Raw genomic sequence first — 20,923 nt, forward strand, 5'->3', positions numbered from 1 at the left:
AAATTTTAAATTTACTTGTGTTTGTTATGTCAGTATAACTTTTACTCCTGTAATAAATTTTAGTAATTGAGCTTATTTTTTACACATAAAGTTTACTTGTGGGGGGACCTGGGTAATAAAAAGTAATGAGAAGTTTTACTCCAATCTATTACCCCTTTAAATAAAAAATTATAAAAGCCCATAAGTTATATATACACATATATATATATTATATATTATATATATGTATATATATATATATACATATATAATATACACACACATATATATATATATATATATATATATATATATATATATACACACATATATATACACACACTCACATATGCACTGTCTGTGTGTATTTACACACATATATATACACACACATATATATATACACATACACACACATATGCACTGTCTGTGTATATATATACATATGTATATATATACACATATACATACACACACATATATATATATACATGCATATGCACTATATGTGTATATATATACATACATACATATATGTGTGTATATATACATACATGCATATACATATACACACACATATAAATATATACATACGCACTGTCTGTGTATATATATATATATATATAAATAAATAATGTCGGGCTTGGGTCGGGGTAGGGGTCGGGCTGAGCCAAAATTGGCCTGAGGTGTCTGGCTTCGGGTTGGGCTGACCCAAAAAATGGAGCCCATGCCCGATCAAGAGGTCAGGCAGGGCCGAGCTCGGACCTAGGCCCGCGGGCCAAATGATGACCCCTACTCTTGTGTTACGTCTTTGTCATGGATTTGAATGTTACCAGATTATTTTGTTGAAATTGTTAACAATTGTTATTATATATATATATGTCTGGCTATGTGTGTATATCTATGCATATGTATCTATATTTTTAAAATTTTGGTACATGATAGTCGTAACAATAAAAAACATAATCTCACTTTTTTCTAATTTGGTTCATTACAATAATAACAAACAAGGGTAATGGTATTACACCAGTAATGTATAGTCGTAACAAACAAGAGTAATGAATACTTGGGTAAATTTTACCCTTCTTTACCAAACAAGGGTAACACTTGTTCTCCATAATTATTATTACTCTTGTAACATTTACATGGGTAACAAATTATACCCCCAAATTCTTACCCTCTTACCAAACGCACCCTTAGTATGAATAGATTTGTAATTAGTTGTTCATAAAATTGATTATAAACATGAATAGATCATTATGTTAGGAACATATTGTCTCACATCGGTTGGGACACCACTAATTGAGTGATTTATATGAGCAAAACTCACTCCCTACATAAAACAAGGTATTTTTCCTAAGCCTAGTGAGTTGGGCTTTGTCCCATTAGTAGTTGGGCTTAGGAGGGACAAAATCGGGCTTAGTAGTTGGGCTTAGGAGGAACAAAGTAGTGCGGGCCCGATGTATATCATCAGGAAATAGGAATCGGACAACCCAAACAGGATAATATTATGGACATATATGGGGGTGTGATTATGAATAGTTGAGCTTCTTTCGCACACCGGACAACCCAAAACATATATGGGGGATAATATTGTTGACATATATGGGGGTGTGATTATGAGTAGTTGAACTTATTTCGTAAAACGAAGAATACTATTGACATATATGGGGGTGTGATTATGAGTAGTTGACATTCTTTCGTACACCGGACAACTCAAAACGGACAATACTGTTGACATATTGACATATATGAACGATATGGGGGTGTGATTATGAGTAGTTGAATTTCTTTCGCACACTGGACAACTCAAAACGAACAATACTATTGACATATATGGGGGTGTGATTATGAGTAGTTGAACTTCTTTCGTACACTGGATAACTCAAAACGGACAATATTATTGACATATTGACATATATGGGGGTATGATTATAAGTAGTTGAACTTCTTTCGCACCGGGGGAACAAGATCCAAAGCAAGGACCCCAACAGTTTGGAAGATATCTTGCGAAAAGGTTAAATTCTAGCATACTCTTCTAGCTACTTCTAGAAAGGAATACTCTGATCGGAAGTGCGCTCAAAAGCAAGGTCCATGAGTGAGAAATCGTAGTTCTTGTTACTGCTGGGTGACGAGATTTTAATATTTTATGGCCTCTCAAGACTCAAATGGATCTCTTCCTAGAGAGATGTGGGCATCTAATCCCTCGACATCAATAAATAATTCGAAATGCCTAGTCTTTTTTTAAACACGAAACGAATATATGAGTTAATATATGCTCTAAAATAAAAGGTATCATTAAAAGAAAAGGTCCTCGATATGAACTTCATCTTTCAGAGAATCGGGGAAGGTGCTTGGCAGACGATGAGAGAATACATGGTTGCACCTAATAACAATTAAATATTAATAAAAAATTGGAAAATATACGACCGACTTTCTCAAAGGGCGAATATGTAATTACGATCAAAGTCCCATATAAACGCGCAACGGTAATTTTTTATTTTGACACCCGTAAGAGTTTTCAGGGATTTGCATTTTAGGGATTGACTTCGGATGCAAGCAATGGAGGAGACTGCCGTACAAGAAGAGCACCTCGATGTTCTCAGTCAAGACGGTCAAAAAACCGGCGTCTCCAAACCCAGGTTAGCTCTCTTTTATTTAACAAACTCCGATTGTTCTTCGATGCACACTCGAAGCTTGAAACGACGTAATTTTCGTTAATTTCTGTTGATGTGCGTGTGTGCAGGGGAGCTGTTCATCGAGATGGAGATTACCATCGAGCGGTCCATGTGTGGATTTTCGCGGAGAGGACACAGCAATTGCTTCTCCAACGACGTGCCGATTGCAAGGATTCGTGGCCTGGGAAGTGGGATATATCCAGTGCTGGTCATATTTCTGCGGGTGATTCATCACTCGTAACTGCACAGTGAGCGAACCTTTCATCCTTTCTTCGTGATAATATTAACGTCGATATTGTGCTTAAGATTCTGTTTGGTTTATCTATATTGTGGTTCAGTGGCTAAGGTTTTGTTTGGCGGGAAAAATTGATTGGAAAATTAACGATTGGTTGGATGTTTTGTTTTTCAGAACTGTAGATCAATTTTATTTGGGCTCAATCTTCTCGTGGCTTGGATACTAAGTTTTCTAACTTTTTTGGCCGTTTGCTTAGTAACCAATCTATTGCAGACATAAATTTCCTATTGTAGACATACAAGTCCATTGAAGGACATAACTAGTTTTAGTCTAAATCTAGCTAAGTTTCAAACTAATCTCACTATATATAATGAGTTCTGTAAACCAGATTATATATAATGAGTTCTGTAAACCAGATTATGTTTGGTCCTGATGTTTAATGAGATACCTTGAATTTGAGGGTGGGAAACTGGTTTTTCACTTTGTCAAGCTGCTTTCATTGCCACTTTTTCTCTCCCCCTAAAATTTGCGATGGGGATGGGGATCATTCGAACTCCTTCCTTTAGGTAGGGTGGTTAAACACTTAGATTATTGGTGCTCTTCATTCTCACTTGCATAGATATCTTTTAACTTATTTTTAGTTTATGTCGTTCTTAGGTCAATTTTTGCTAAAACTTCAAATTTTTTGCCTTCAGGAGGGAGCTTCAAGAAGAACTAGGCATCTCCCTTCCAAAAGATGCATTTGAGCCGATATTTGTTTTTCTTCAAGAGTGGTGAGCAAATTAATTTATCTTATCTATATAATGAATTTTATTTTTAATTTAGTTAATGAAGGATTAAGGTTCTTTTGTTTTCAGTGCTTTACAATCCTTTTATTTTCCTCTGCATGTTTCTTCTGGAGCTGTTTGCACTTAATCCTATAAGTAACCCGTACAGTGCAGTCTGCTATGCCTAGGCCTTTATGCAGTCCATTGAAGGCCACGTCTTCTTGTAGAACTGGTGTTTTTTTCCTTGGGAATTCTCGAATTCTTGTACACCACGACGGAGATTTTTTGAAGTACTATCTTGGCTTTCTATTTCATGTATTTTTGTTGGCATATTTAGCTTGGAAATGAAGCACTAAACTTTGATACTAGAATGACAGTACTACTAGGTCTTATATGTTTCTCATGATTGCATGTGTGGTTAAATTGCCTTCCCCAGTTCCTAAATTATCGGTTGTCTAGCTGAACTTTAGTCTGGAAACTTCTATTGGGATGCAAATATCTCACTGATGGGTTAGTTCAATGGTATGCAGTATGCTTGGTGAAAATCCAAATTCCCCCGTAGTTGACCAACTGTTTTGAATCTTGCATTTGGGTGCAGCGTCATAAATGATGGAAAATTCATCAATAATGAGTACAATGATGTTTACCTAGTGACAACACTTGACCCAATTCCTTCAGAGGCATTCACTCTCCAGGTAGATGTTAATATTCATAATTACTTAAGAATTGATTTGGTATTGTATTATTTAAGAAGATCATTTTCTCCCTAATATTCTATCTGGCACTTATGGCATCTTGGGATTTTGGTTTATGGTAGAAAACTCTTATAAGAAAGGAAATGAAAGGACAACCTTTCTATCTATGACTATGTTATTTTAACAGTGAAATCGCCCCTTTTTTTTTGAACCTTGAGTCGTTCTGTTAGCTGAATTAACAAATGTAATAAACTTGTGGAAGGGGAACTCAAAGGACAATGATATTGCTAACGGAAGTAGCAAATGTCTCTTGGAATGCCGTCTTTTGCTGATATTTTATATTAATATAGCGCTCTATGAATCTTGGATGATTGATTTGTGCTCTTAAAATTCAATTTTATGTATACGTTGTTTCTTTTGAAGGTATTAAATTATTCTCATTAGATTGATCTAAGTAAGAAGATTGTTTTTGTCTCATACCTTGAGATGTGGAAGGCTAAATTTTCATATAAAATATTCTTCAAGCTTGCTCTGCTTGTTTCAGTTTCATCATAAGTAATATGCTTCTAGATGTTAATTTTGCTAGAATCTTAAAGTTTATCTTTGCTCATCCTTGTTATAGGAAACAGAAGTCTCTGCTGTCAACTATATCTTTTTCAAGGAATACAAAAGCTTGCTTGCTAAATCAGATCCTGACTACGTCCCCTATGATGTTAGTGGACAATACGGTCTACTCTTTGACATAATTATGAAAAGGTAACTTATATAGAGTCACCAAATTCATCAAGCTGCATCAAGCTAATTGCCCAATCTTTTGTTGGCATGACAAAAAGGAAAAATCATTCATGGTTTAGCCCATACAAAGGGAAAATAATTTGTTTTCCCTTCTTAAGAAGCATGTTGATGTGAATAATTATCCATCTTCAGAGACTAAGATTACAATATGTTTTGGCCACTATTTATTTTGAGTGAGTTTTGGTCACAACATATTTCTTATATATTAAAATGGAAATGTCATGACTGACTCATATTCCACTTTCTGTACATTGCTTTGGTGAAGCACCGAATAAAAGTATTCCATGATTGGCAATGAATTTGAATGTTGTCATGCAAATTATATGTGCTATCATTTTTCCTGTGAAAAACTCTTTTAGACTTATGATGCGTATTTCTAAACTTATTGAAGGTACACCAAGAACTCAATGGAACGCCATTTGGCTCTTCAAAAGCAACTTGGTCGATATGCTCCTGTTTCCCTCACTGCAGAGGTTTTCAATGTTTAGTTTTCCTTCTCATTAATATCTGAAATCTTTGTTCTTGTACGTATCGCCTTTGAGGTTTTGATTTTTGTTATATGGGATAAGATTCTCTAGTTCTATGATTTTGTTTTATTTACCATTTACCTGTTATTTTAAAGTTGGCTTTTAAATTTTTTAATAAATGGTGGCTTCAAGATAATTTTTTTAAAGTTGTTTCTCATTCCCTGTTGAATGGGACAAAGCCACAGGAACCAATAGGAATGAGATGTATCAGTAGGTGGAACTTCTTAGCACATCATATTGATCGTAAATAATAAATTCTGCATGTAGCAAGAGTGGTCAGACACGTTGTAGATGATAATTTACTTTTACTTTAGATTTACTATTCTGAAAATCACATTTTGTTTACAGTTTGCCAATGGGGGCATCCTCTGTTTGCTGATTTTCAATGAAATTATCTTTCGATTTTGAAGTGAAAGGAAAAACCGAGAGTAGTAAATACATTTGACCTTTTCACAGCAAACATTCTTCTGTTGTGTTGACCTAATTGCATTTGAAAAGTATCTGCTCATAGAAGACTTCCTATTTAATGCTGCTAATCTTATGAAGGCAAGGGGTTGAGGACTGGATTGTTGGAATCACAAATTCACAATCACTAAGATGCCTATTTCTTTCATTTGTTCTAGATCTTCTTTGTTGTTGTACACACTTGGTTGTTTTGTACTTTCGCTTATGTGTTACAGTGTTATACATGTTACTGCATGATATGCAAAGCATTTATGTTTGCACTTTGCAGGTAGACATCAGATTCTGAAATATTCCATGATATCAATATTCATAGATCTTTTAGCTGTGGAAAATTTTATCATGCCTAGAAATTACCACGAAGTGTTACCTTTGAGGTTAAATAATCTTCTTATTTGAAAACTTGATCTGTATGTTTCAATTAATATATTTCAATTTTTTCTTCTTCATTTTATTGGATAAAGAATGGATAATTTGAACTACTTGTAAAGTTTTGAGGCAAGAATTGCTTCTGTCCACTTTTAAGGCTTTTAGAGCTTTCTTGTTTTGGTTTACTGGGCGCAATTTGTTCATGTTCAAGACACTCGTGATTATGTTGATTTTGTGCTGTGGAAGTGATTCTGTAGGGGTTGGCTCAAGTTCCTTTGGCCCTAGAGGCTAGAAGACAATTTCTAGATCTTTTCCTGTTCGAAGAAGAATATCATTTAAATCTAATAGATTTTGCAGCTTGGCTCTCTAGGAAAAGATGGAAGTTAAAAATATACATGTTACAGACCTGTTCTTAGTCCACTTTTCGTTCTGTTGTTCCACATGGTTGATAATTTCATTATCTTTTTCAAATCAAAGCATGTGCATGGTGATTGACAAATCTCCTCCCCTTTTACCCTCCTCAATACAGTTAACTGGGCTATCAGATGCCGAGAAGGAGGCTCTGGTTTTACTTGTAAAGGCTGCAAGAATTATGGATAATATCTTTTACCTTCAGGTGACTCTGTCTATATGGATATGCATATGCAAGCAAACACTAGTGCACGCACGCACACAAATACACAAACAAATGCATGCATGTATGAAAAATGAAGGCTCATATGAGCATCTGGTACCCTTCTACAAATTTAATGCATGGTAAGATGATTTGAGCCCTTTGTTAAAATTTTTTTCCAATCAGGTTTGGTACAGCAATCCAGCTTTAAGAGACTGGTTGAAAAAGCATGCCGATGTATCAGAATTAGACAAGCTGAAATGGATGTATTACTTAATAAACAAGAGTCCATGGTAACTTTTTCCTTCAGCCGCATTTGATTTATTTTGGTGTGTTTGCATGTGTGCGTGTTTAATCTGGGGGAGCATAGCAAGTCCGTGTTGTAGTGACATGCATGAAATGTTGAACAAATTTTGGATAATTGAGGCAGTGTTTTGGCATTTTATGATGATAAATGTGGGTTAGTTTTCTTCTGAAAAGTAATTATGCATGATTGTGTACGAACAGTTATGTAGCAGCGACTATAATAAAAGTTTCAATCTTGAATTTTGTTGCCTATGGTGCTGTTAGTGTTAATGTGCCAAAACAAATGTGTGGAAGACTTGAACATAGTATAACCACATATCACCATAACATTTGGTGGTTGAACAAGCAGCATAAATTGTTGAAGTTGCTCAATGTGTTTTATGTATCTTATCCTCCCCTATGGTCATGATATGGATGTACCTCAGCCTGTTGGAAGTGCTGTTACCACTCAGTACTGCAGGGAAAGAACCTACATGTTTTCAGCTGTCAAGTAGTTTTCTTAGTTAAACAGAGCTGAAGTATGTTCTGTGAAGTAAAACCCTCTCAGCAGTCACCGTGTACTTGGTACAACTTCATGGGTTACTTTGCATATAGGTGGGCAGGTGAGGTGACCCCAATAATGGGGTAAACTAACCACTCTGCATGAGTGAAGTAAAACCCTCTCAGTTCTCTAATATACTCAAAATGGCAGGATTTTATAAGTGCAATACCTTCGGTAATTTTTGTAAATGCAGTACCTTCAGTTTTTTGGGTGATTTGAAAAAAAAAAGGAATATGAGGGCCTTTGATGGGATAGAAACTAGTTAGAATGGTTGGTTACACACTGAATATAAATATGATAGAAAATTTAAATTGTAGACTGTGGTTTGAGGAAGATTCCAAGAAATTTGTTCCTTCTTATTAATTTGTTTATGATAGCAAAGATAGCCAATTATAAAGTTACCCTTAGAATTCGAATCTAAATACTTCTCTAGTTGCTTATCCATAAATATGTACACGTTCTTAGGCCAGTTATTTCGTTTAGTACTACCAAACTGTCGGTGATGATTGTGGAGTAACTCTAATCTCTTAGATAGGCATTCCTGTTCTGGGGCATAGGAGATTATTTTCAATATGATGTAGGGGTAAGTCTACGTACATCTTGCATGTCCCCAACCCTAGCCATTTCGGGAGCCTTGTGCACAGGTGTTGTTCATCTTTTTACGAGGAATAAAAGTAGAACTCGTATGAGAATTTGGTCTGCATAGTTCAGCTTTTTTTTTTGAGGGGGGGGGGGGGGTGTTCTTTCCAGAGGGATGCCTCTGCCAGGCCTCCCTAATATTGTCTCTATTGATTGGGAGAAGTTCTTTTCAAAGGGAATATCTGTTTATTAATTTTGATTCGTTGGAATTCACAGGTCCTGCCTTGATGAAAATGAGCCGTTTCTGACAACTGCAGATTCTGCTGTAAAGTTGCTTCCAGAAGCTGCAAAGCAAATTACTGGTTGGAAGGGTCTGGAATACAAAGCTGCATTTCCAATGAAGAAACCACCTGGTGCAAACTTCTACCCACCTGACATGGACAAAATGGTATGGGTGTAATAAGATGGGCGCTGTTTACATTGCACAAGTCATGTATCGTATATGAATAACTGTGCAACAAATCTTCTGTGCTAATCATTTCATTTTTGTTCAGTATGAGGCCAATTGTATCTTCATGTTACAGGAATTTAACAAATGGAAGGGCAGTCTAACAGATGATCAACAGCGTGATGCAACAGGATATTTCAATGTTATCAAAAGGCACAGTCAGGAGAACATTCTTTCTCATCATTTAATTGATGGGCTGACCGATTCAACAGGGTCCCATGATTTATATATTGTTCCCTTCTCCCAAGAGTATAATTCTTTCCTCGTGAAAGCTGCTGAGCTATTACATAAAGCTGGAGACCTTGCCAGCTCACCCAGGTATGATACATAAATTTTGCTGTTGAGGAATTATGGATAACTTTTATGTCATCATTCATATCAACATTTCTCTGGAAATTCTGTTGACTATTTCTTGCCCTATGCAGTTTGAAGAGGTTGCTGCATAGCAAGGCCAAATCCTTTCTTTCGAATGATTATTATGAATCAGATATAGCATGGATGGAATTGGTTGGTACTTACGATTCTCGCTTATTTATCAATGATTGATATTCCTTCTATTGTTGACATTTCATAATGCATGTGGTTCTGCACTTTGATTGAAAAAAGGGTATATATATTATTTCTTAACATCATTATGACCTGGTTTTTCTGAATTGTATAGAACTTTTCTTTTTCTCACTGTTGATGTCAAATTATTTTAACCTTTCAGTTGACAATACCCCTCCATTCTGTTTTTCTGGTGTAGGATTCTAAGCTGGATGTTACCATCGGTCCCTATGAGACATACGAAGATTCACTTTTTGGGTACAAGGTAATATAAGAGGCATGCGGGTTGACCATCTTTTCACTTCATTAGCAGAACTTATGGGGCTTTGCTTGTTGCTCCTGCATATATTATGTCTTTATGACAAACTGCTTCCCAAAGATACTTTCCTTTGATAATTTCTTTTCCCTTTCCAATTTCTGCTCTTTTTAACAAGTTCGTAAGGCTTCCAAATAACAAATCTTAAAGCACGGTGAGTGACAAATATTACTGGAATTTACATTTGCATTAAATCCGAGCTGATTCAATGGTAGAGTATGGGTTCTAAAAGATTTTGGGCTTGAATTTTTTTCAGCTCAAGAAGCATAGGCTTGTAGGGATAACTTATCTGGAGTGTGTTGTATGATGTAAATTTGATGGAAGAGATAAATAAGAAAACTGCCCTAGTTAGCAAAAGCACTTTTGAAGGAGTCGAGACCGCCAGTGGAGACTGTAAAAGACAGTTGGTTCTTTCCTTTTTCATGGTTCAGTACATCGTAATCTTGACGAAAATCTTCCTTTTTATGGTTCTGTATCATAAGATTGTATTTGAGTGGCAACCCCTTGTTTCATTTTCAATGCAATTCCTTCTTTGCTGATGTAAAAATGCTTTTGCTTTTATACCATAGCAGCAGTTCATATATGTTTCGAGCTTTCTTAATTGCATGCATACTTGTGCCATTTTGTGGCTAAACTGGAAATCGCACTAGTAAGAATGCAATATGCTTACAGCAAATCTACATCAAGATCGCTCAGTGCAACTACCGAACAATATTTGATGGTTTTATTCGACAAATTCAATTGTTTACATCTTCATTTGTTTCTTTTAGTTTGCAAGGAAGAGTATATGTCTTCACGTGTTTCTGTCACAGTTGTCTTAAAGGTCCTGAGTGAATTTACGGCGTCATTGAGCTTTTTCGTGAGGGTTATTCCATGATTTCAGTGGTTACATGCTTGGGGTCTGCAGTCTGCTTAGCCCAACCATGCTTGAATTTGTTGAGGTTCTGGATGGGGTGGATGAAATATAGTTATTGTCTTTGATATTTACTGAAAGGTCTGCTTTGCGCCTTTATCTGTCTATTGTATATCAACTCTTGCTCCTTCATCTCTCTCTCCCCCTCTCTGTGCTGTAAAATGCTAGTTTGTTTGATGTGGTTCAGAATTAATTGATGTGCTACTACCTCATATTCTCATTCTTCATTTATACTTTGGTTTTCGCATCTTTTGAGGGGTAGTAAGGTCCTATCTAGACTTCCAGATAAGAATATACATATTTTTGTTTACTTTTTTAAATGTTAAAGCATTCTCTTTGATGCTCCACCTGTGTATGAGGAAGTTGTCCTCTTTCTTGAATCTTTATGATTCATCTTAGAAGAAAAAGAAAATGGAAAAAAAAAGAAAAGAAAAGAAGAGAAGATGAAGCTCACCAGTTGCATTCCTCTCATTGCAGGCAACCTTTGAAGCATTTATTGGAATTCGTGATGATGTGGCGACTGCACAAGTTAAACTCTTTGGTGATAATTTGCAGGTACTATTATGGCGGTATTTGTGACTGAAGTTATGAGTCCTTTCTAATAGCTGCTTGGCTTTGTTTCTCTTTGAAATTTCTTTTACCATATGAACCTTTTTTTTTGTTAAGATACATGTCAAGATTTTATATTTTGTTTCTAATAAAGATGTTTTGTCTCTTAGTTGTTGGAGAAAAATCTACCCATGGAAAGTGTGTACAAATCAGAAGATATTGTTGCTGCTCCTATTCGCGTTGTCAATCTTGTTTATGCTGCGGGGGTGAGTTTTATTATATGTGAAGAATATCCAATCATGATTATCATATTCTCTTGGACCCGTGAACTCAGTAGGAAAATAATTGAAATCTAAGCCAATTTCTTTGTTATAATTGTTTCTTCAGAGGCTAATTGTAACCTCCTTTGGAAAGTGATTCTCTCTCTCATATGCACATGTGCATTTGCAAGGAATTCAATTGATCTTTTACACTTTGCATTTCATTTTATTGCTGCTGCTGGACGCCTTTCATTCTCTTCCTGCTTGCTGTTTCGCTCTCTTTCTTCTGTTGTGGTCTTGGCTTCTCCTCTCTTTTTTCCCCTATTTCTTCACTTCTGTTTCAGTTCTTGTTCTGGTTCTACTACTTGTACGAAATTGCTGTTATTTTTATTATTATTATTTTTTTCCCATCTGAGCTCTATTCACTTATGGAATTCTTATATGCTCTGGTTGATGTCAGGATGTAAAGGGCCCTCAGACTGTTGCCTTCAATTTGCCAAATGATGAGCGTATAGTAAAAGATCGAGGAACATGTATGGTCATGCTGAAGAACATTTCTGAAGCAAAGTACTATTCCTTTCTTTGAAGTTTCTATTCTACGATCAGCTGTCTTTAGTTGTCTTGATAAATTAGTCTTTAGTTCTGGAACAATGTTTTAGATGGAAGATCTGCTTATCTTGACAGGTTCAGACATATTTTGGGGCCAATAGCTAATGCTTGTATAAATAAGGAACAACGGGAGCTTGTAGACTTTGATTCTTTTTTCACTCACACTATTTGCCATGAGTGCTGCCATGGGATTGGGCCTCATACCATAACACTGCCAAATGGTCAAAAGTCTACTGTCAGATTGGTTAGTTTAATATAATTTTTTATGTTATTCTTTGCCATTTACTATGTTTCAGATTGACAATTTTTTTAGTATGTGAAACATGTTTTTACTACTCATCTTTGGTCTTTCTTTTAGGACAAATTTCCTTAGTTGATATCTGACCTGATAACAGATATGAAATTGTGTAACAAATGAGTAATACATGAGTATATAGACAAGAGAATGAAGAGAAGACCATACTACCCTTCTATACTAAAAATATACAAAATACACATCTCTAACACCCCCCCTCAAACTCAAGGTGGGTCAAACACCGAGAGTTTGCCAATAAGAAGCTGATGACGAGAAACAGTGTGAGACTTCGTGAAGAAATCCGCCAACTGTGCAACAGAATAAGTGAAAGGCAAGGAGAGAACATCCGATAGAAACTGCTCACGAACAAAGTGACAATCAATCTCAATGTGTTTCGTCCTCTCGTGAAAAACAGGGTTGCTGGCAATATGGATAGCACTCCTGTTGTCACAATGCATCGGTGTGGGTCCAGAAATATGGACACCCAAGTGACTAAGGAGATGACGTAGATGAACAATCTCCTTAGCCGTAGTGGCCATGGCACGATATTCCGCCTCCGTGCTAGAAAGAGAGACTACATTCTGTTTCTTGCTGCGCCAAGAGATGAGAGAGTCACCAAGAAACACACAGTAGCCTGTAATAGAGCGACGAGAAGTAGGATCACCTGCCCAATCAGCATCTGAGTATGCCTGAAGAGCGAGAGGCGAGGATGATGATAAGTACAAGGACCTAGTCATAGTCCCACTGAGATACCTAAGAATCCGAAGGAGAGCACCATAGTGAACTGAGCTGGGAGCAGACATAAACTGACTCACAATACTCACAGCATGAGCAATATCCGGACGAGTGATGCATAGGTACACAAGCTGACCAACAATCTGCCTGTAGCGAGTCGGATCAGGAAGAGGCTGACCATCAGTCGGACGGAGCTTCACATTAAGCTCAAGAGGAGTGTCAACACTGCGAGTATCTGAGAGAGCAGCCCGACTGAGGATGTCAGAGAGATACTTCTGTTGGGACAGCAGAATGCCATGATCAGAACGAGTAATCTCAATACCAAGAAAATACCTGAGAGAACCAAGATCTTTCATCCGAAACTGAGACTGAAGGTGTCGCTGAAGATACTGTATGGCAGCGGTATCATCACCTGTAATGATCATATCATCCACATACAACAGCAGAATCGCCCGCCCCTGAGGGGATGACCGAACAAATAGAGAGTGATCCTGAGAACTCTCAGTAAATCCAGCCTGAGTCACCACCTGACGAAAACGCTCAAACCAAGCCCGAGGGGCTTGTTTGAGACCATAGATAGCCCGACGAAGGCGACAAACATGCTGAGGAGGAGTCCGAAGTCCAGGAGGGGGTTGCATGTAAACAATTTCTGAGAGATCACCATTGAGAAAGGCATTCTTCACATCCATATGAAGAAGAGGCCATTGACTAACTGCCGCAACTGCCAATAAAGTGCGAACTGTAGTCATCTGAGCAACTGGAGCAAAGGTCTCATCATAATCAATACCATGCACCTGAGAAAAACCTCTAGCTACAAGACGCGCCTTATAGCGCTCAATGGACCCATCAGGTCGACGCTTGACCCGGTAAATCCATTTGCAGCCAATAGGCCTAACACCAACAGGAAGAGGAACCACATCCCAAGTCCGAGTCTCCCTAAAAGCCTCAAACTCCTCAGCCATAGCCTGCTGCCACTAAACGGACTGAGATGCCTCACTGTATGTACTAGGCTCAGACTCCGAATGAAGAGCAGTAAGAAAAGCAGTAAACTGTGGAGCATAAGTGGAAACAGAACTATAACCATACCTCTCCACAGGACGTCGCTCGCGCTGAGGATAGCGAGGTGCAGGAGGATCCGTACTAGCAGATGATGGACAAGTGATCGAGGAGGATGAGGTAGTATCAAAACTAGAAGATGGGACATAGTCAAGATCACGGGTGTAGTGAAGAGGATAAGGAGTAATACCAGATGAAGGAGGAGGAGGAACAATATCAGTCGAGGACGATGATGAAGATGGAGATGGGGAGGATCAGGTACAGGGGGAACGTGATCAGGGCCAACAGAGGACGAGGAAGATGGAGGATTAGGCTCAGTAGGAGTAGAATCCGAGGGAGTGGAAGAGATTGAAATATCTAGAATGGAGGTAGAAGAAATAGGAGGAGAGAGAGTAGAAATTTCAGGAGTGGGTAAAGGCGGAAGCGTAAGAAAGGTAAGATCCTGAGATGTCGAGAAGAAATAAGGAACATCCTCAAGAAAGGAGACATGACGAGAGATACGGACGCGTCGAGTCAAGGGATCGTAGCAACGATAACCCTTGTGTTCAGCACTGATACCGAGGAGAACACATTTGACAGAAACAGGAGACAATTTGGAACGCTCAGGAGGAGGCAATAGGACAAAACAAGTGCAGCCAAATGTGCGAAGACGAGAGTAGTCAGGTGGGGAGCGGAAGAGCCGCTCATGAGGAGAGATACGACCAGGGAGAACTGAAGAGGGAGTAATGTTGATAAGATTGACTGAAGTGAGAACAGCCTCAGCCCAGTAAGAACGAGGCACAGAAGCCGAAAGTAGAAGTGCCCGAGTAGTCTCTAGAATGTGTCGATGCTTCCTTTCAGCAACACCATTCTGCTCATGTGTGTGAGGACATGAGTGTTGAAAAATGGTACCGTGAGAGGAGAGCAATGAGCGCATACTAGAAGACAAGTACTCAAGAGCACAATCAGATCGAAGCGTCTTGATGCGACGACCGAACTGGGTGAAAATCATAGTGGTAAAGTGCTCATACACAGAGAGAATCTCAGGGCGATGTTGTAAGAGATAGACCCAAGTATAGCGAGTAAAGTCATCAATAAAGGAAACATAATAACGATAACCACAAATAGAAGGGAGAGGTGCAGGGCCCCAAATATCTGAATGTAATAGATCAAAAACACTAGAAGTTTGGGATACACTGGGGGAAAAGGGGAGTGCTGTAGCTTTAGCAAGCTTACAACCAAGACAAGGACTCAAAGCAGAAAAAGGACCACGACCGAGAGCTCCAGACAGGGAGAGACTCTTCAGTCGCGATTCAGAAATATGACCTAATCGTCTATGCCAGATATCAGGAGTAGGAGAGGCAAGACCACAAAAACTGGGACGCGAGGAGGGAATGTGGAGGGACTGGAGATGATAGAGGCCACCCACTCTACGACCACTGCCAATCACCCGGTTGGTAGACGGATCCTGCACACGACAAGAAGAGGGTGTGAATAAAACATCATAGCCAAAATCACATATACCACCAACAGAAATAAGGTTCATGCTCAATTGAGGAGCATGAAGAACAGAGGGTAGAGAGAGATGGCCTGAGGGCTCTGAGGTAGTAGTAATAGAGCCAGCCTGAGAAACTCTCAATGGAGAACCATCAGCAGTGTAAATAGAGGGAATAGGAGGTGAGGGACTACAATCAGTCAACAGTGAGGCATCAGAGGTCATATGATGAGAGGCCCCAGAGTCAAAAATCCAAGTACTAGACATACCAGTGGCTGAGAAAGCAGAGGGTGCAGGAGTGCTACCAGTGCTAGAAGAAGTAGTCATCTGCTCAAGACGCTGTTGATACTGTTGGAACTGCTGAAATTGCTGAATATCAATCTGAGGCAAAGCAAGAGCAGGAGCAGGAGAAGGAAGTGCATGAGTAACAGCCGCAACAGTGGAAGTGGAGGCACGGCGGCCGCGGCCACGAGGTCCAACACGACGCTCGGGGTGGAGCTTCCAACAGTCATCTATAGTATGACCTGGCCGCATGCAATGAGGGCAAGTAGGACGACCAGAGGGAGCTGTGGAAACACTAGAGGGAGCTGCAGCAAGAACACCGGAGAAACTAGAGGGTGCAGGAGTAGACTTGACCCCACCTAGTAGGCGAAGACGAGTCTCCTCGGCGACTAACTCAGCAACTGCAGTCTCGAGGCTGGGAGGGGGGTCACGATGTATAAGCTGACCAACCAGAGGACCAAACTCGGGGCGGAGAGCCATCAGAAACTCGTACATGTGACGCATATCCCAAAAAATCACATCAGCAGCAATATGACTGCCAGCAGGGAGAAAAACCTCCAACTCACGCCAAAAACCACGCATGTGGTGATAGAACTGCTGAATAGACCGATCATCCTGACGAGCAGTAGCAGCCTGAGTGAGAAGTGAATACTGACGAGCCCCACTGCGTTCAACAAAACGAGAGGTAAGAGATCTCCAAACAACATGGGCAGCTTGAGTAACTAGATCAGGACGGAGAGCCGGGTCGAGAGACTCAATCAGATAACTGGAGACTCGGTTAGTTCGAAGAGTCCAAGCAGTTAAAACATCATCAGAACCATCAGCAGGTGGACCATCTGTGAGATAAGATAAGAGCCCTCGGCCAAACAAGGCATTACGAACCGTGGCACTCCAAGTAGGCCAGTCACCGGCTGAAGTGAGCCGAAAATCAGTCGAAGTGGGAAGAAAATCCCGAGGAAGGTCAAGGGTGGTCAAACCAACGGTCGTCGATGATGCAGCCGAGGTCGACAAAGACCGAGTGGCAGAGGAACCAGTCCCCGTCAAAGGTAGAAAATCAGCACCAAGAGTTGCCATCAATACAAACTACAATTTAAAAAAAAATCTGTAGGGACTAAACTGTAAGTTCAGAAAGCTGGAGGGACCAAACTGCAATGTCAGAAAGCTGGAGGGACCAAACTGCAATTTCAGAAATATGGAGGGCCAAACTGCAATGTCAGAAAGCTGGAGGGATCAAACTGCAATGTCAGAAAGATGGAGGGACCAAATTGCAATTTCAGAAATATGGAGGGCCAAACTGCAATGTCAGAAGATAAAAAAAAAAAAAACAGATCTGGCTGGGTTGGCAGAGTGGACCAAACAAGGCAGAGAACACCGATCTGGACAGTGCTGGTCGGCAGAGAACTGGGCCGAGAGAGATGAGAGTAGAGGCGCACTAGAAGAAGCTCGCCGGCAGCTGAGAGATCGGAGCTGGGAGCTGGCAGCTGGGTTGGCAGAGTGAACCAAAGCTGGTCGGTAGAGAACTGGGCAGTGCTGGTCGGCAGCAGAGATCTCGCCGGAGCTGGACTGAGAGAGCTGAGAACAGTGGCGCATTGGGAGGAGCTCGTCGGAGAAGAGTGCCGCACGAAAAAAAAATTGTAGAGAAAAAAAAACTTAACTCGATACCATGATAACAGATATGAAATTGTGTAACAAATGAGTAATACATGAGTATATAGACAAGAGAATGAAGAGAAGACCATACTACCCTTCTATACTAAAAATATACAAAATACACATCTCTAACATGACCATTATCATGTCACTGGTGAAAATTGATTGCCAAAATTAGTTGTTGCCTATAAAAATGTGAATGCTTGTTGGGAAAGTTGATCTCCCATAGATGCCTTGTGAAAGGAAGTGAAGAGAATAAGGAAAGAGAGAGACAGTAAGGGCGTAAGGCTCATTACTCTAGATTTATGTTTTCTTATGTCACACTTCTTGTCTAACCAAGTAGTAGATATAGTATTGAATCTTCCCCTTCAAGACGAGCTCTACTGCACTTAGGGGTGACCGTCCCTAGTATCGCATCACAAAAAGAACTCATGATTTTAGGTTGGAAAGATTTCATCCGTCTCTTTGACTTCATGATAGTAAGATCCTTCAATTGTAGACTTTATTTCTTTTGACACTTCGACCAGTGACCACATTCTCTCTCGGATGAGCAGGCACCCATAAACTTGGTGGTCTTGCATTCGAATCCCCTCTGGTGCTACTTGGGGATAATTACTGACGTTCGGGTTTTACTCTTTGGGAGTGTGTCCAATGTGGGCCTTCTTTGGAGTGGTCCCTGGTGTCAAAATAATAGTGAAAAAATTTCGGAAAGGGGCATCACCAAGGGATGGTGACAGTGTAGATTACTGACGTTTGGGTTTTTATATATTGCTCGAGTTTGACAGCACGGTGGGATTGATAGTCAATCTAATTTTATCTGATATTTCCAACTCCTTGATCTGGTCTTTTTTTCTTGTACAATTATTTTATCTTTTTAGGAAAAACAGAATAAATAATATTTTGATGTTAATTATTTTGCTCATCATTTCTTTCTTCTATCTTCTCTCTTTTTTTTTTGGCACAGGAGCTGCAAGAACTCCATTCAGCTCTTGAAGAGGCAAAAGCTGATATAGTTGGCCTTTGGGCACTCAAGTTTCTGATCAGCCAGGTTCGTTATTTAAGCATACTGAAACATTATGGTGCTTTATTTCCAAATTTCAACCTTCAATGTTGCCCGATGAATGATCAATGACTCCGAAAAATAAGGATTGTGGTTTGCACATTTTTAGTACTACCGGGCTATGTGGAGTTATTTTTTAATTGAAAATTTTAGACCAAGTCTTTAGTCTTGTCTAGGTTTTCATTGTCTGACATTCTCTTGATTTGTTTGTATGAGCATGAAAAGCAGGATTTCCTTTCAAGGGATTTGGTAGAGTCCATGTATGTTTCTTTCCTCGCAGGATGTTTTCGCTCGATACGATTTGGTTTAGAAGAAGCTCATGGGTAAGCTGATTATTAATATAATTTTCTATACTGTTGCTGTTAAGGAAATAACTATCTAAATTTTTGTTTATTATTGTCAGGAAAGGACAAGCATTGCAGTTCAATTGGCTGTTTGAGAAAGGAGCCTTCATTTGGCATCCTGATGATACATTTTCCGTGGATTTTGCCAAGGTATAGGTGTTAATGGTTGAAGGGCATCTCTGTAACTTGAGTATTAGAGCTGTGAGCTTCCTTTTTTCATTTTATAGGTTGAAGAGGCAGTTGAAAGCCTGAGTAGGGAGATACTCACCATACAAGCAAAAGGTGATAAAGAGGCAGCAAGATTGCTGCTGGAGAAATATTGTACGATGACACAGCCATTGAAAGTTGCACTGCAAACATTGGAAAATATTCAGGTATGAGTTGTGACATATTTCATATTCGTAAAGGAACATTTTTCTTTCTATGAGGAGCACCGTATTTTAGTAATGAAGATATATCATGACCCAATATCTCTGTTCTGTGGATTAATTAGGTGAAAACTGCAGATATGTTCAATCATCAAATTATTTTTTGCATATTAGATTCAAATTCCGAGGCCAAGTATGACCATTTTCTGTGGTTTAATTCACATTTGTGCAACAAGGTTATAGATTTACTGTGTAGTAAGTATATTTGAGCTACTCAGTGCATTCCTCTCAATCTTCTTATGTACATTAGCACGGGCTTTCTCCTTGTCATCATCATTGTCGTCATCATTGTCGACATTTATAAAAGGCCTGATTGATTATGTTTCTGCAGTCTGCCCCTCGTTGCAGCATATGAAGTTTTACATAACTTCAGAAAATCCCGTAGACCAGTGATAAATAGTAGCTGTGAGTTCTATCCAATGGGAGGATGCTGTATAGCTAAATTCAAAATTGATTTATAAGTGGAAGTTTTCTTTGTTTCAACCCTATATCTTACTGTCATCCCACATCACTGAAATATAGAGTTGTAGTGTGGTTTAAAGTTAGGGTCATGTGCTACTCAAATTTCACGGTTTTGAGTAGTGGTGTGCTCCTCTCCTCTTAACAAAAAAATAGTTGGTTCAGATTGTTAAGTTAATTGTTTGAATATCTTAACATCCACTCTGACGTGAGTTGACGTTATTTCCGTACTGGGTTTCAACTTAGGACTTAACCAACCCACGTTGCGGGCATTACATGTGACTCGTGGGTTTGCTATTGAGGTGGAGTCTAATGGGAAGTGTTCCTCTCCCTCTTCACTCTGGTGCCATATGCGTGTGCGCCCTTTCTCTTTCCCCGCTATTTTATTTTATTAAAAAAAGAAAAGCACTTTTGTGACCTACCTTCAAAGAGTGCCTGCCTTTGGCATGTAGAGTTCCCATCGATTGAATATGGAATGTATAGTATGATTACCTGGAGTCTTATGACTTGAAAATGGAGATCATTGTGCCTTGTCTTTAAACCTTATTCTTGTGTAAATTTTTTTGATCTTTCAGGTGCCCGTGGACATAGTTCCTTCATATACTGCGGTCAATGAAATGTTGGATTGAACCTCCGAATTGGGTACTCAGAGAAGAAGTTTGAATCTCATCGATAGAACACCAAACAAAATCATTGACAACGTTGTTCTGCAATTTGATGGGAGTTTGTCCGTACATGTGATTTAGTTGAATGACAAAAATACTATGTTGATCGACTCGAACCTTGTTGTCTTTGTAACATTTTAATAATAATGTAACATTTTGACGAAGAAAGTTAATTTTATGGATGAATATTATTTGCATCATATTTTTTATTAAATACATTCTACTCTA

General features: G+C 39.0%; 2 protein-coding genes across 5 annotated transcripts; one reads left to right on the top strand and one right to left on the bottom strand.

The window, feature by feature from the left end:
• Positions 1–2,464: 2,464 nt before the first annotated feature.
• On the top strand, positions 2,465–20,859 carry LOC120010810 (nudix hydrolase 3). 4 transcript variants are annotated; one of them, XM_038861680.1, is made up of 21 exons: positions 2,465–2,621; positions 2,726–2,905; positions 3,588–3,665; positions 4,258–4,354; positions 4,977–5,110; positions 5,541–5,631; positions 7,037–7,123; positions 7,307–7,413; positions 8,823–8,994; positions 9,131–9,372; positions 9,480–9,561; positions 9,800–9,865; positions 11,307–11,384; positions 11,549–11,644; positions 12,099–12,205; positions 12,323–12,491; positions 18,704–18,787; positions 19,025–19,122; positions 19,203–19,293; positions 19,371–19,517; positions 20,606–20,859. In XM_038861680.1, exons 1-21 carry the CDS (start codon positions 2,533–2,535, stop codon positions 20,657–20,659), a joined length of 2,349 nt encoding a protein of 782 aa, XP_038717608.1. In that variant the 5' UTR covers positions 2,465–2,532; the 3' UTR covers positions 20,660–20,859. The 4 variants fall into 4 exon arrangements, with proteins under 4 accessions (XP_038717608.1, XP_038717609.1, XP_038717610.1 ...); XM_038861681.1 differs by having other exon boundaries at positions 19,028–19,122; XM_038861682.1 differs by having other exon boundaries at positions 5,541–5,622.
• On the bottom strand, positions 15,440–17,299 carry LOC120010811. The gene is made up of 2 exons (XM_038861684.1): positions 16,077–17,299; positions 15,440–15,780 (listed from the first exon to the last, which is right to left on the bottom strand). The coding sequence occupies exons 1-2, from the start codon at positions 17,161–17,163 to the stop codon at positions 15,743–15,745; spliced, it is 1,125 nt and encodes a 374-aa protein (XP_038717612.1). The 5' UTR covers positions 17,164–17,299; the 3' UTR covers positions 15,440–15,742.
• Positions 20,860–20,923: the final 64 nt, after the last annotated feature.

Source organism: Tripterygium wilfordii, chromosome 12 (assembly GCF_013401445.1).
Source record: "Tripterygium wilfordii isolate XIE 37 chromosome 12, ASM1340144v1, whole genome shotgun sequence".
In the NCBI taxonomy this organism is placed as follows: Eukaryota; Viridiplantae; Streptophyta; class Magnoliopsida; order Celastrales; family Celastraceae; genus Tripterygium; species Tripterygium wilfordii.